The sequence below is a fragment of the Zootoca vivipara genome, chromosome 6 (genome assembly GCF_965207765.1).
Source record: "Zootoca vivipara chromosome 6, rZooViv2.hap1.1, whole genome shotgun sequence".
In the NCBI taxonomy this organism is placed as follows: domain Eukaryota; kingdom Metazoa; phylum Chordata; class Lepidosauria; order Squamata; family Lacertidae; genus Zootoca; species Zootoca vivipara.
Window position 1 is genome coordinate 13,655,032 of NC_142589.1, and position 16,422 is coordinate 13,671,453.

The 16,422-nt window shown below is 45.0% G+C and overlaps 1 protein-coding gene across 1 annotated transcript; it reads left to right on the forward strand.

Moving 5' to 3' along the window:
• Positions 1 to 439: 439 nt before the first annotated feature.
• LOC118086920 (solute carrier family 2, facilitated glucose transporter member 5) lies at positions 440 to 16,346 on the forward strand. The gene is made up of 12 exons (XM_035119001.3): positions 440 to 506; positions 1,444 to 1,542; positions 2,749 to 2,909; positions 3,931 to 4,055; positions 5,543 to 5,695; positions 7,377 to 7,502; positions 10,004 to 10,191; positions 10,534 to 10,644; positions 11,900 to 12,001; positions 13,242 to 13,317; positions 14,398 to 14,525; positions 15,465 to 16,346. Exons 1-12 carry the CDS (start codon positions 471 to 473, stop codon positions 15,636 to 15,638), a joined length of 1,479 nt encoding a protein of 492 aa, XP_034974892.3. The 5' UTR covers positions 440 to 470; the 3' UTR covers positions 15,639 to 16,346.
• The last annotated feature ends 76 nt before the right edge of the window (positions 16,347 to 16,422 follow it).

A 16,422-nucleotide genomic window follows, 5' to 3' on the forward strand; every position in this document is an offset into this window, starting at 1 on the left:
TCTATAGACTAGGAAGGGATCCCCAAGGATCACCTAACCCAGTCCCCTGCATGGCATGCTCTTGTCTTGTGTATTACACTTTTTATTGTGATGTATTCAATTTATTATTATTATTTTTATCAAACTCTTGTTATGGAAATTGCCAGGGTGGATGGGTTTTATGCTTCTTCACTCATTTCAGATCAGAATGCAACCAGCTCTTCCAGAGTTGCTATTGTATTTACTGCAGCATGTAAATCTTGCCTGGGGCTGATTTATTTATTTATTTTAAGCAAACTTATAGTTTTGTTTTCTATGCCTGGCATTCTAAATCATGAAACAGTTATTAGTAATTTTATTGCTGTACCCTTCTGTTTGGTTTGGCATTGTTTTATAGATCTGCACAGTTTCTTTTCTGAATATTGCTCACATCGACTGTTAATTCCTCTTCCACAGCTGAGCCCTGGTTTCTGAGCCCTGCTTCAGAGAGAATGGAAGGAGAAGGGGAAGACAAACCCACTGAAAGGGTGAGTTGGGAGAGTGCTCTATCCAGTTGTATTTATAAATCATTGGCCATCTAAAGTAGGGTTGCTATACATCCGGGATTCCAATGACTGAATCAGTGTCCGGGGGGAGGGGGGATTTTGGGTAATCAGCAAAATGTCTGAAACTTTCCCAAAGCTCAACAATTTTTTGTGTTCGGATTTGTATTTCTTGAAATATGGCAACCCTATCTACTGTAAAGCAGAGAAGGGGAACATCTGCCACACTCTAGATCAGGGGTCTGCTCAGCCCAAGGTCAAGAAGAGCCGATAAGGTGGCAACACAGAAACCACAGTGGTTATGAGATCAGGTTACATGACGCAGTAGTGATGTGGGTGACTTGGGATGAAGTGGGTGGAACCCTTAATTGGGAGCACCGCCATGGCTAGGACAGGGACTCTTTGTTCTCTCACTGTGATCATTAAAGTTTCTAACTGGTAAGAATACTCATTTCCTTTGTTCTACTTATTTACTGCCAAGGGTGGTGGGGAGGAAGCCGATTCCTTGAAGCCTGACACCATATTTCAAAAAGTGAAAATCCGGACATAAAAGTTGTGGAGCTTTTTTTGTCAAAGCTGCGGAGCTTTCTTTGCAAAATCTCGAAACAAAAATGATGTTTTTGAGCTATTTTTAAGGAAGTTCACCAAAAACTACACTTCCGACATGGTTTGCCATATGTCCAGATTTTCCCAGACTTTTCTGCATTTTTTTGCTGTTACAGATGGCCGAATCCCAGCTATATCTGGGAAATTCTGGACGTTTGGCAACCCTAAATTCTAGCAAGATCGAATTTTCATTATCGTCGAGACCAGCAAGGCCTGTTTTCAAGCAAACGTGTCATGCATCAGGATCTAACAAATATTTATGGAGGTTGGACCCTGTATGCTAAAATTCACAGTTTCTGCTGCTCTGTTCCAATAGAAACTGACAAGACTCCTAGTGTTAGCTGCAATGACTGCTGGTTTTGGATCGTCTTTTCAATATGGCTACAACGTCTTTGTGATCAACTACGCAGCAGAGGTATGGTCTGTTATTATTTGTTCAGAGTATTTGCACGCTATTCTTTTAGGGCTCCCAGAGTGGCTTGCGTGCAGTTGATTAGAACAAAACAATCCCTGCCTGCAGGCTTACAATATAAATTCACAACATGCAAGGGAAAAGGACAGGGAGGGAAGGGCGTGGGGAAATAAAATTCAGGCACCAATTATTCCATGGGAGTTCATCTAATGACCAGTGGGCACAGCAGTGGCGTAGCATTGGCTGCCAGCGCCCGGGACCTCGTGGGAGAGGGAGGGAGGGGAATGGCATGCACATTCAACTGCCTAACAATCTCCTGCCTACCAGGAGATTGTAGTCACTGAGATAAGAAAAGAAGAATAGTTTGCCTGGGGAGGTCACTTCCTGGTTCGCATGGGGAAGCGACAGGAGCACACAGCTGTATTGAGGCAGCACCAGGTGTCAAAATTTTGCACCCCTAACAATTTTGCCCCCGGGGCAACCACCCCTTCCCCTCCCCCCCCCCCGCTACACTGTGTCACAGTTCAGGGGCAGGGGGATGGAGCTGAGCTTTGGAGCAAAGCTGAAGGAGTGAGCTTAGCTTCCCATCTCTCCCACTGGTAGAATGGCTGAGGGAGAGGAGGCACAACAGCCCTGCAGTGTGGGCAACTCCTTACAGAGGGTCAGTGCAAATGTTCTACCTTTCCCTATTTAGCACCAACATTTCCGGTATTTGTTCCGTCATTTTGTGGAAGATGGGGGTGGGATGGGACCTTGGACCGCTTGCACACAATAAGTTTAATAAAAAGCAGAGAGACAGAAGGTTCAGGTGAGTAACATGGTCCATCAATACGCTAATCCACACCTAAACATGTTTTCTCCCTTCATGGTGGAAAGATCCGCACTATATATTTACTGCACATTTAAAGGACATGACTTCCCCCAAAGAATCCTGGGAACTGTTGTTCTCCCCTTTTGCAGAGCTACAGTTTCCAGAACCCTTAACCAACTACAGTTCCAAGGATGCTTTGGGGAAAGCCATGTGCTTCAAACGGGGGTTGAGAGAGAGTGTGTTTGCAAACAAGGATATTGAACGAGAACCACAAACACGGTAGTCAGGGCTGCCTTGCCCCTCCTGGTCAGATCTGCATGGCCCCCAAACCATGGTTTACTGTGGCTTAATGTGCAGGAAGACCCTGATGCTGACTGTTACACTCTCCTCTCTCCTAGTTCATTAAAAGCTTTTACAACGAGACCTACCGATGGAGGAATCACATCAGCATAGACCACAGCTTGCTCCTGTTCCAGTGGGGGCTGACGGTTTCATTCTTCCCAGTCGGAGGCATGGTTGGGTCTCTTTTGGTGGCTCCCCTGGCAGATAACTGTGGCAGGTACAGTGATAACTCAACCCTGGAGATGGAGGTTAATTGGGAGAGAAAAGGAAGGAGCGAAGGAGGACAGATACCCCCCAATGAGAATCTGTCAATAACTCGCAGTCTTGCAGAAACTGAAGTGTACAAGCGACACACATAGTCTTCTTAGTCTCTCTATTTTGCTTGCCTTCTTGCCGCCTGGAGATTCAAGCTTTCCCTCGACCACCTGGAGGGGGATGGGCCGATCCTGAAGATCTGGCAATCCTAGTGAATGGACTTCTTATCCCAGGGCCTATGAAAGCACTGTGGGGAGGGTGTTGGACGGGAAAGGCTGTGTGGCTTCTCCTGACCCAAATCTCCCTTTTACAGGAAAAGAATCTACATCAAAGCATAGGAAGCTGTCTTATGCTCAATGAGGCCATTGGCCTATCTAGTATTGCCAACACTGACTGGCAGCAGCTCTGCAGGCTTTCAAACAGGGGAGATTCCTAGCCCTACCTGGACATGCCAGGGATTGAACCTGGGAGGTTCTGCTTGCAAAGCAGGTGCTCATACTGCTGAGCTTTGCCCTTCCTTTAAGGCAAATGAACCTAGGGAGCTACCTTATGCTGAGTCAGGCCATCGGTCCACCTATCTCAGTGTATTGTCTACACTGACTGGCAGCAGCTCCCCAGCCCAGCGTGTTTTATGCTAGTGTTCTTTGACCTTGGTCCCCCAAAGTCATTGGAATACAACTCCCATCATTCCCAAGCCAGTTTAATCAATGGTCAAAGAAGACCGACCTGCACTGACTGGCAGCAGCTCTCTGAGGGAATCAGAACAGGGGCGTTCCTAGTCCTATGTGGAGATGCTAGGGAGCAAACCTCCTTGGCCTTTCCAGCAATTAACGAAACCAGGACAAAGTACCAGTAATTAAATTGTAATAGCAGTAACAGTAGCCTAGCAGGATTCCAGTTGCAATTTCCTCTCCCTGATGCTTTCCATCTGCTTTTATACATCCCTCAGTATCCACCCTGCACTTTCCCTCCTGCCTTTTCAGAAAACGTACTTTGCAGGTGAATAATATTTTGGCCATCATCTCTGCTGTTCTCATGGGCTGCTCCAGAGCAATGAACTCCTTTGAGTTCATCATCTTTTCACGTTTGGTTATTGGAATATGTGCAGGTGAGTCGGAGGCAGGATGTGTTGTTAAATATATATGCTTGGGGATGCACGTCCTTTGACCTGGGCCTCTCCAGGCATCCTGTATATCGTGCATTCACAATTATTGTGATCATGATGGTATTGGGGTGGTATTGGCTTGTTTACAATACCGTTTCGCGCCTGCAAATGCTTTGGGGTGTGTGTGGCTGCTTTGCTTCCAATAGACAGCTGTATAGTGGTCCGTGGTCATAGGGGCAGGAAAAGAATCATAGCTGGAAGGGGGCCCCAGGGGTCATCTAGTCCAACCCCCCGCAACGCAGGAATCTCAAGTAAAGCATCTGTAACGAATTAGCATTCAACCTCTGCTTTCAAAACCTCCAAGGAAGGAGAGCCCACAACCTCTCAAGTGTATATTGCATAGGTTTTCCCAGCTAAGTTATACTCCTAGGAGACCCATTGAAATTTAAAAAATCCAGTGAGCCGTGTCCATTCACTTCAATGGGTTGTTGGTCCAAGACGAGTCCTACTCAGAGTCGACCCACTGAAGATAATGGGCATGGCTCACTTAGGTTCATTAGTACCTAATGAGATCATATTACCCCATATATGCCCACTTGATCACTTTGACCTGCAGAACTGGCACTGTTATAGGTTTCATACTCATTCTGCATTTGCCAAGCAATTGATATACTGTGGCAACACCTATACTTTGGAACTCCTTGCCTATTGATATCAGGTGGACACTTTTTGGCATGTGTGTTTCTCTGTGGCTTTTAGCATATTGTTGATTTAAATCCTTTTTTTTTAAGTTTATAAACGGTTGGTTTTAACTGATAATTTCACTGTTCTATTATTATTATTTTTGTAATAGTAGTAGTAGTAACAACAACAACAACAACAACAACAACAACAACAAAAACAACAATTTATTTATACCCTGCCCATCTGGCTGGGCTTCCCCAGCCTCTCTGGGCGGCTCCCCACAGGTTAAAAACAGAATAAAACTTCAAACATAAAAAACTTCCCTAAACAGGGAACTGTTTAACTACTTTAAGGTGGGGTTTTTTTAAGTATTATATAATTTTTGTGAAATAATTAAATAAATTCCAACAGGTCTACTTTGAACAACACTCTGTGTCTTTTAACTTTTTGCACACAGTTTGTATTGTATGTTTTTATGTATTTTTGTTGTAAACCACTTATGTATATATTAATGAAATAACGGCCCCTAAATATTTTCAGAAATGAAAAGAAGTTAAAACACCTGCTTGGCTACGGCCCAATGAGTCTTGTTATAGAACTGGGGGATACAGACCCTGCGTGTGTGCCAGTGGGACCCCATGGGCTCTTGCCACAGCTTGGCAGAGAGAGGGGCAGGGAACCCTGCTTTCGTAACAGTCTGCTCTGAGTAGGACTTTGCATTGCCTGCCAGCCCAGGAATATGTTCAGATGCTTCTGCACGTAGCCTATGCACATTCAATTGTCTTTTTTGTTGACCATGCCAACAGGGATCTCCTTCAGCGTGGTTCCCATGTACCTCACAGAGATTGCCCCCGAGAACCTGCGAGGAGCCATAGCCATCACTGGCCATTTCTTTATCATCTTTGGTAGCCTGATGGCTCGCATATTTGGGCTTGACAAACTCCTAGGGACCCAAGAAGGTAAGTCTGAGAGGTGCCCCCTTTTGGCCTCTTGACACAGAGGCGGCTCACAGTTCTTCAAGGGTCAACCTTTTAGCCATGCCCACTCTGGACACGCCCACAAAATTTGAATGTGAGCATGGCCGACCCATTTAATTTTTAAACCCACCTACCCACTCACACACACCTGGCATCCTGTCCAGACATGTAGTTATTGACATGTGGTTTAACAACCAATCTGCCTCCATAGGGAACTCTGGGGACAGTAGCTCTGTGAGGGGGAATAGGGGCCTCCGAGCAACTCTCAGCCCCCTTTGCAAACTACAGCTCCCAGAAGTCTTTGGGGGAAGCCATGAGGGTTTAAAGTGGTATCATAGCACTTTAAATGTATGGTGTGGATTTGGATCTTGTGTGCAACATGGTGTTATATGGGAAAAAAAACCTGCTCCTTTTTCCTTATGGGGTATTCCGGTATAGAGTCCTTAAGTGGGTTCTCTATTGGTAGGAGAAAATAACAGAGGAAGCAAAGTGGCTAGTAAGCCTGATCTTTATTCAAGGAACTGTTGCAACAGGGTCCCCACTTTTGAAATTGCCCACCCTGTAGCCCAAGACCACCCCCCTAAAACATCATACATACATCACAGAAGGAGGTGGTCTCCAGCAGAAATCCTGCCTGCCAGGATACCTGGTGATGGTCGCTGATTGCATTACCTGGGCAGCCTGGGCATTCTTTTGTGATGGTTAATACTTTAGTTCCTGAATCCAGGGGTCACAGGCTCACCCTATTCATACGCAAATATGCCCTAAAGACAGGATTTGCAAGCAAAAAGACCAGGGGTCCCCAAACTAAGGCCCGGGGGCCGGATGAGGCCCAATCAACTTCTAAATCCGGCATGCGGACTGTCCAGGAATCAGCATATTTTTACATGAGTAGAATGTGTCCTTTTATTTAAAATGCATCTCTGGGTTATTTGTAGGGCATAGGAATTCGTTCATATTTTTTCCCAAAATATAGTCCCCCACAAGGTCTGAGGGACAGTGGACCAGCCCCCTGCTGAAATATTTGCTGACCCCTGAAAAAGACTTTCCTCATTTGCCTCCCTTAGAGCAGAGGAATATTTGAGGTCACTGAGAGTCAAAATGGCTTCAGGATTGCTTTCCTGTATTATTTCAGACACATGGTTCATATATTTAGATATGTGTGCATTTATGGATATTTATTCTGTATTGGAGACCTTGAAATTCTTATAACAATGGTCTTGAGATTTATGTCTTGCTCCTACAACGCTTGGTTTATATTATTTGGTTATTCCTATGCAGTCATTGTTTGCTTTTTCTTTGTTATTGTTTATAACTAAAAGACAATAAAAATGATTTTAAAAAAGAAAGAAATTCCTTCAGTAGCACCTTAAAGACCAACTACTGGTAAGTTTTTATTTTGGTATGAGCTTTCGTGTGCATGCACACCTCTTCAGATACAGTAGAAGTGTGCATGCACACGAAAGCTCATACCAAAATAAAAACTTAGTTGGTCTTTAAGGTGCTACTGAAGGAATTTTTTTATTTTAAAAAAAGAAATTCACACTGAGGTGGCGGTGGGGGGCAACACAAACCTCGGAGCGGGGCAGATACTGCCTGTGCTCTATGGATTAGCCACCTAGCTGTGCCAACACATTCCATGCCTCTTACCATCTGTGTGCAGGGTGGCCGTTCCTGCTGAGCCTCACTGGGGTTCCGGCATTGTTTCAGCTCATCTTCCTGCCATTCTTCCCCGAAAGTCCTCGGTACCTCCTGATTCAGAGGCATGATGAAAAAGCAGCCAGAGAAGGTAGAAACTTGAATGGAAAAAAACATTGGATGTGGTTATTATCATTAGTCTTCATGCTCCAAACCTTTAAGCCCAGGGTTGTATGCCACTGTGGCGTTCACACAGAGCTCCCGGTCGTTCCACAGACTATTGACCCTGTGCCACCACATCTGTTCTTTTCCACTGCCACCAACCAGGTTTCCCCAGTAATATATTCAGACTCAGACAGGTTGTAACGTATTAACAAAGATTCCAGTTTATTGTGAACACAAACAAGTTTTAAATACTTTGAAACACTGTACAGTGGTACCTCGACTTACGAATTTAATCTGTTCCGAACGGACCTTTGTAAGTCGAAAAATTCGTAAGTCGAAGCCAATGGGGATTTTTTTTAAAAAAAATTCGTAAGTCGAAAAAATCCTATCTAAACCGCATCCAAAATGGCGGATGGAACTCTGTTTGTAACTCGAAACATTCATAAGTCGAGTCATTCGTAAGTCGAGGTACCACTGTAATCCGATTCACTCTCTCTGTCTCTCCTCTGCCTCTAACTCACTCTGACTCCTATGCCTCCCACCCACAAGAAACCAACCAAACTGTCTCTCTATTTCCAACTGTCTTCCCCACTGTCTAAATCTCTGAGCCTTTTTAAAAGCAGGTAGGCTCCACCTCTGGGCTTTTCTATTGGTCTACCTATTAACCTTTTCTCTCCCCCTGTACAGACATTTCCAAAAGAACGGGCAAACGTCACAGTCACTGTTTTCACGTTCTGTGTGAAGTAGCTTAATAAGAGCCTGCTGGGTCAGGTCAATGGCCCATCTAGGTCAGCATTCTGTTCTCACAGTGGCCAACAAGATGCCTCAATGAGAAGCCCACAAGCTGGACCTGAGCACAAGAGCCCTCTCCCCTCCTGTGGTTTCCAGTAACTGAGATTCAGAAGCATTCCTGCCTCCAACCATGGAGGCAGAACACAACCATCAAAACTAGTAGCCGTTGATACTATAGCCTTCCTCTCCATGAATTTGCCCAATGCCACACGTAGTTGTAGCACGAGAGAATTCGAGGGTGCTTCCTTCTGGACTCCTGCTACTTTGCAAGAGGGATTTCTCATCCTTGAACAGTTTTGCACATTGAAAGTGATTTTAAAATGCTCTTTTGCCTAGGACAACAATTCTTCTTCCACTTCTTCTTCTTCTTCTTCTTCTTCTTCTTCTTCTTCTTCTTCTTCTTCTTCTTCTTCTTCTTCTTCTTCTTCTTCTTCTTCTTCTTCTTCTTCTTCTTCTCTTCCTTCCTTCCTTCCTTCCTTCCTTCCTTCCTTCCTTCCTTCCTTCCTTCCTTCCTTCCTTCCTTCCTTCCTTCCTTCCTTCCTTCCTTCCTTTCTTTCTTTCTTTCTTTCTTTCTTTCTTTCTTTCTTTCTTTTAAATCACTTTTGGTAGTTTGGAAAGTGATGGGAGAAGGTATGGAATGAACGAATGGTTATAGGGAAATTGTAAAAACAACCCAAAAGCAAACCAGAGAATGCTCCTTGTCATATAACCACCCCGTAAACATATCTGAAAGTATGTTAAACATAGACTGATTTTATACCATAGTCTAATCTCTGCATAAACTGGCTATGTTCTACTGGGTTTATATGGCACGTGATCGATCTGAAAGGGGTTTTTAATAGATACTGTACAAGTCTCTCCTCGCCCTGTTTCCTCTTCCCTTTTTGAGGATTCCCTGGTTTAAGTTCTACCTACTGAGCCCTTGGTGAGCTGGGCAAATCCCTAGGTAAATCCCTCAGATTTAACTGACATATCTCTGGCTCAGCTGAGTTGAAAGACCTAGGCTGGCAGAGCCCCAACTGGGCCTGAGCTCAACCGGAAAAGTCGAAGGTTCAACAAATTCAAAATCTCATCCTGGCTGATCATGTATTTGCATTGCTTTGCTAGAGCTTTTGTTTATTTTGTTTTGTTAAGTGGAACCTTCCTGTACTGTATGTTGAACACATGACATGGAAGAGGAGAGGACAGAGGGTGAGGAAACAGCTGTGAGTGGGAGCTCTCTTCCCATACTTTGGACCCCCTTTGGACTGCTGTCATTTCCAGGAACTCTTCTCATTGTGAGACGGAGAGTTTGTTTGGACAGTGGGATGAATGCTCAATAGATAGGCTGTTTGCATGCTCAACCTCTTGCAGGCACACCAGAAAGACCTGTCTACCCCGGAAACCATGGAGGCTAGTCCATTAAGTCAAGTGGGTCACTGCCCCACCAAGGTCAGCCAGCTCCCGCTTGCCTGCTTCCTTATTTACAGCTTTACTTACCATTAGCTCTAGCGCCACCAGCCATTTGCTCTGGCACCCCCTACTGTTGACCTCCCTGACCTCTGCCATATCAGTTCCAGCGGGCACCAGCCTCCACTGCTGGAAGAGGCTGTGTGTACAGACTGGGGGTGGGGGGCGCTAAGAACCCTCCAAATGCTGCCAAGCCGAGATAGGTGGTCTGTGGCACTAGTAAGCCAGTCGTCTCCTTCCACACAGCCTTGGTGAAGCTAAGGGGCTGCGACAACGTGGAGGATGAAATTGAAGAGCTCCACGAGGAGGACCTCTCCGAGGAATTGGAAAAGGATATGGACATCTTTACGATGTATCACTTCAATGACATATGGGGCCACCTCGTCTCTGCCGTCGTCTTGATGGGCGGGCAGCAGCTCACCGGCATTAATGCGGTAGGGCAATCTCCCTGAGGAGAACGGGCCTTTTCGGTGGTGGCTCCTGCGTGTGAGATGCTTTCCCCAAGGAGGCCTGCCTGGCGCCATCGCTGGCTGCTTTGAGGCACAAGGCAAAAATGTTTGCAGCCAGGCGTTTGGCCTTTAGCTTGGAGAACTGTATATATTGTGGCCTCCTCTAGTGGGTGGGATATTGAGCAGTGAAAAATCCCTCTCCTCACTGGCTCTCTGTGGAGAACGGAAATTAAGACTGAAAAAATGGCAGAAACTGAAAAGGACAGATTTGTCTATATCCTGATAGGGGGTCATCATTCAGCTAAGAATGTCTGTTTCTCCTTTCAGGCCAGCTATTATATGGAGATACTCTACATGTCTATGGGGTTAGAAAAGAAAATTGTCGGGTATATCAGCATAACGATATACATTTCGCTTATGTTCATAACTCTCCTGGTGGTAAGATTCTCTCTCATTTCAACATCAACGCCAACATGGTGAGCTCCAGATGTTGTGGACTACAACTCCCATAATCCCTAAGCATTGGTCACACAGGCTGGGGCTGATGGGAGTTGTAGTCCAAAATGTCTAGAAGGCACCATGTTGGTCTCCCCTGATATGAATGTTTAGCTCCTCCCTGTAATGCTTCTACTCTTGGTCTGCTCCAAAGGCCACCACTTTTATAGTGTGCTTTTGTGTTAAGCTGGCCGAGTTGTTCGGTTTCCTCCAGACAAACCACAAGTCCCGGTTTGCATGGAATGCAAAGACAAACCATAGCTTTGCTCACAGCAGGAGGATTAGAGAAGGGGCAAAACAGCTGCCATCACCTCTCCAGAGATCTGGGTGGAATCGAGACACATGTAAAAAACGCTGTGGAAATGCTTTTGAAAAAAGTTTTGAAAAATATATTGGATTTGTCATAGCTCACCTTTGCCATCTAGTGCCACATTTTTATAATGCACTTTACAACACAGTTTAAACATTTTATTTGCAGCTGTATAGCTGAGTCCCTGGTTTGGCTTAGGGTTAAGTAAAAACAGAACTTCCGCCTCTGGGCCCATCCAGGCTGTTGCTAATTTCGGGTGGGTTTCAGGTGGACTCAATCCCCAATTGCATCTCCAGGTAGGGATGGGAATGTACTCTGCCAGAAACTCTGGAGAGCTGCTGCCAGCCAGCGTAGACAATACTGAGTTCAATTGGCTAATGGGCTTCACTCAATATAAGGTAGTTTCTTATGTTCCTATGTCTGTAGGGCTATAGTTCAAGGGTAGAGCATCTGCTTTGCAGGCAGAAGGTCCTAGGTTTGATCCCCAGCATCTCTACTTAAGGCTGGGGAAGACACCCTGGCTGAAACCCTGCAAAACTACTGCCAGTCAGTGCAGACATTGCTGAGCTAGATGGATGCAATGGTCTGACTTAGCACAAGGGAGCTTCTTAGGTTCCTAATCACATACTAGCCAATTCACATCGAGCAGCAAGAGGTGATTGGGAGGTTTAGCGCAACAAACCCTCTTCCCAAAAATGCTGGAAGCAACAAGGAAATACACTGGAATTATCTAATCTCCCTGTAAGCTAATAAACATGGTCACCCATTAAATAACTGACATCTCCTCATCTCCCTGCAAATAAATCAGAATGGATGCGTAATAGACAGGCCACCTCGAAGCGCCCTTCCTCTCTCTTTCTAACTTCCCTGCTTTTTTGTATCCGTTAGATCCGTTTTGCTGACTCTTCGGGGCACAGAAATCTCCTACTCAGTGGCTTGGGGATCTGCAGCATCACCTGCGTCCTCTTAGCCATGGCAATTGAATTACAGGTCTGTATTGCAAGTCCACAAACTCTTGATGTCTGACTCTAAGCACCCACCAATGGAGTGCCCTCAGTTCTTGGGATAATGATAATGGTAATGGTAATTTATCTATTGCATTTGTTAGTCTTTTTTGTTTGCAGAAAGTAAAGTCCCAAAGGGACTCAATGTAACACAAGAATGAAAGCCAACATAAAACTGAAATAAAATAAAAGCTGAAAGCATTCCTATGCATGAAACAAAGGAGGCCACAATATCCCAAACTCCCCGGGCCTGGCTGAAAAGAAACATTCTTGCCTGGTGCCCCAAAGTAGTCAGTGACGGTGCTAGGTGAACTTCCCTGGGAAGAGAGCATTTCCTAAGCAGGTGCCACCACTGAAAAGGCCGTTCTCCTGTTGCCACTCTCTGGATACGGCACATGGAGAAGGGTCTCAAATGATGAATGATGCTGATTTTGTGTAGTGGATGGTGCATTAATGGAAATTAAGGGAATGGTAGCGCTATTTGGGGAAGCTCAGAAGTTTCTGGCACCAAACTGCAATTCCAGGAATTGCTTGCAGGAGGTGATGACAATTGAACTGGTATAAAACTGAGGAGTTTTGCAGGACAGAGCAGATAGGCTGTTAATTAAACCATGTTGTCGTTTTGATTTTTCTTCCTCCCTTCCCCCCAAAGGAGCCCAGGGTAAAACATGCAACAATGATTAATTTTTTTAATTTTTAAAAAATGCAACTCAAAGCAGTTTTAAAATACTCTAAAACCAGTCAAAACCCTTTTTATGTACAGTATAAAAAGAACAGTTAAAAACACTCTTGGCTAGTGATCATAGGGTTGCCAGGAGCAGTGTCTTTCAGCCATCAAATGCCTAGGTTAAACAAGAGTGTTATTAAATTCCTGAAAGTAAGTAATGAAGGGAGAGGGTGAGAGACGCACCACACCAGGGAAGACATTCCACAGTCAAGGAGCCACCACTGAAAAGGCCCTGTTATGTGTCAATTCCAACCGGGTAGTCCCCAGAGGCACCACCACCAACAGGGCTTCACCTGCTGTTCTTAGGGTTTGAGATGGTTGATACTGGGGAGAAGAAAGCACCACTGAGTTCAATGGAGCTCATGCCCAGGCATAGGAACACAGTCACGGTCCTATTAAATAGGGTTTTCTGATGATGATGCTTGCAGTAGTGGAGTGTCAATGACATTGCAACTACAGCACTTTCTCTGCCTGAACTGTGAGTCCCTTTCTCTAACAGAAGACCATCTGGTGGATGTCATACGTCAGCTCATCTTTTGTTACCCTCTTCCTCATTGGACAGTCCATCGGGCCAGGTAAGCTCTCTGATGAAGATGATTTATGAGCAGAGCTGTCTTTCCCATTGGTCTTAGTGGTTCGTTGCGCCAGGGCGCCGGCCTCTCAGGGGTGCCCTAGAGAGTGGGGGAGCTGCGCTCTTAAAACAAGGCATGCTTTCCCATAGCCGCGGGAGACTCAATTTACACTCAACAGGAAGTGGAACATGTTCTGCTTCCAAGGCAAAGTTCACCAACCAAAACACCTACTTCCGGGTTTGCAGCGTTCTTAATCCAAGTTGTTCATAAACTAAGCTGTTCTTAAACCGAGGTACCACTGTACTGACATAGTCGGACAAAGATATACTCAGTAAAAATATATTCAATGCTACACAGACACACCCCAAACAGCTGTGTAAGTGTGTTGCCAAACATCATCATAAGGGTTATATCCAACATTTGTGCTATGGATCCGTTGAAGCTAGCAGACGTGGCTAACTTCAGTTCGCTAATTTCAGTAGGTCTTTTCTGAGTAGGATTTCACTGGCTACAACCCTAAGTCTTTACCTGGGCCGCATTCCCAACCATATACTTAAAGCAGCATCATATCACATCAAACAGTCATGGCTTCCCCCAAAGAATTCTGGGAGCTGTAATTTGTTATGGGTGTTGAGAGTTGTTGGGAGAACCCTCTACACCCCTTACAGAGTTCTCTGAGAAGAGGGGTTGGTTGTTAAACTGGTCTGAAAATTTCAGCTGGGGTGGTGGTGGAATAGGGGCCTCCTAGCAACTCTCTGCACCTTTAACAAATGGCAGCTCCCATAATTCTCTGGAGGAAGCCACGACCGTTCAAAGTGGCATCGTAGCGCTTTAAATATATGGCCAGGATGTTCAGGGCTCCTTGAGGAAGCACAAGAGATGAGTAGCATAGATAAACTTCCCTGTTTAGGGAAGTTTTTAATGACTGATGTTTTAATGTACTTTTAATATTCTGTTAGAAGCCAACCAGAGTGGCTGGGGAAACCCAGCCAGATGGGCAGGGTATACATTTAAAAATATTATTATTATTATTATCATCATCAGTGAAAATGAAAATGGGGCATTCTTTCTCTCCCGGCCCAGATCCAGTTCCAGTGGTGATCATAGCAGAGCTGTTCCTTCAGTCATCCCGCTCCACTGCCTTCATGGCTGGGGGCTGTGTTCACTGGTTCTGCAAATTTGTTATCGGAATCGTGTTCCTTCAGACGGAGGTAAGTGGGTTTGGCTAATACATCCAAGGTTCTCTTAGAGGAGTCCCATGTCATCGAACCTGAGCTTCCACAGACTCCACCTCCCATAAGGCACCATTGGCAGCAGCAGCGGCAGTGTTCTATATGCTTATGATAACATTTTATTCTCCTGCTAATTGTGCTGTTTTAAATGTGCATTTGATACTTGACTTCCTTTAGTAATGTTTTCTTTTGAAATGTTTGTGTGTGTTAACTTTGCTGCGTTAAATGTGCATTCTGTAGCTGGCCTCCTTTGCAATTAAGATAAAGATTTCCAAAATTTCTCAAAATTGATAATTACATAACGACTATGTTTCATGGATTGGCTTCCCAACCACCCACCCACCCATTGTTTTTATTTGAACCCTTTTCTGCTGTGTTACATAACAAACTCTTATCTATTACAAATAAAAAATCCCTCTAGTACAATTATTTTATGGTTTTTCGTCCGCTGCTCATATCTCAAATCCTCCCTGCAATTTCATTTGGCTATGATGCTTTTTCAAATAGGCCTCCACTCATCTATTAAAAAGTTCATCATTTCGCTCTCTTGGTTTTGCTGTCAGCTTTGCCATTTCTGCATAGTCCGTTATTTTCAGAAGCCATTCCTCCTTCAGAGACTGGTTTTCTGAAGCACCTACCCCCTCCATTCAACGTTGCTCTAGCTGTGTTGAACAAGGGTGCTTCAGAGAGCAGTTTGCCAAACTGCTCTGAGAAGTGCCTCCAATCCCTGGCCTGTTAAACAGCTTGCAAGGGCTGCCTGCCACCCATACCGCTTGCTTGCTCGCTTGCTTGCCTGCCTATTATGCTTGAGTTGGTGTGGCTGCTACTTTCTGTAGCTTGATGACATTCTCTTACACACATGCCCAAGTCCTCTCTCTCTCTCTCTCTCTCTGCTTTTCTCTCTTTTTTTCTCTCCAGATGCACATTGAGCCTTACAGCTTTCTCCTCTTTTGGCCTCTCTGCGTAGCCACCTTAATTTATGCCTTCAAGCAGATCCCAGAAACCAGCGGCCAGACCTTCCTGGATATCAGGAGGACCGAGGCAATCCGAATGACCAGGACCCTCCTGCTCATGCAAATCGCAGAGGACTAGAAACTTGGGAGACGGTCCTTGCAGCGATTTGGAGATATTCTGTTCGGTTGGCCCTTTGGTGATAGCAGCAGTTTCCCTTCTGGTCTGACTGAACAGCCTGGACTTTATTCCTTCTTTTTCCTACACTGGACTCTGACTGCCACCACCTCTCACTATTGGCTTATGCACCTACCTGAAGGGTCATAGGCTACCTATCCATGTTTTAAAAAGTCTTAATAAAAGCTGCATCAGCCACTCATGCAGAGACACAGCAGGGAACTTCATTTCTGGATGATGCGTCCAGCTCTCAGGCTCCTGTAGTCCATGTATGGGGGACCAGATGTCTCCAGATGTTGCTGAACTATGACTCTCATCACCCCTGACCACTAGTCATGCTGGCTGGGGCTGATGGGAGTTGGACTCCTACATCAGGAGTCCCCCATCCCTCCCACAACATCACAAGTTCCCCATCCCTCCTCTAACAGATATAGAGTTATGTCCAATGGCCACCCTACTCAGAGTAGGCCCATTGAAACTAATGAACTTGGTTTCCTCAATGTCTTTTTTAAAAGAAAAAAAACTGTCTAACCTCAGGCTATTTTTCTATTGGTGCTTATTGCTCAGCCTTAATTATCATTATTACATTTTTGTTGATAATAACACATGCTGTATAAACTGAAGTATAATAATAATAATAAATCCACGTGTGCTGTATATCCCTGTTTCCAGGAAGACTGTGTGTTTCTTTTCATAGAATCATAGAATTGTAGAGTTGGAAGGGACCCTGAGGATCATCTAGTCCAAC

Excerpts from the sequence above, each read along its gene's own strand:
- LOC118086920 (XM_035119001.3), top strand. The coding sequence starts at position 471 with ATGGAAGGAGAAGGGGAAGACAAACCCACTGAAAGG. Across the intron at positions 1,543-2,748 it reads TGATCAACTACGCAGCAGAG|TTCATTAAAAGCTTTTACAA; the intron begins GTATGGTCTGTT and ends CCTCTCTCCTAG. Across the intron at positions 12,002-13,241 it reads CCATGGCAATTGAATTACAG|AAGACCATCTGGTGGATGTC; the intron begins GTCTGTATTGCA and ends TTTCTCTAACAG.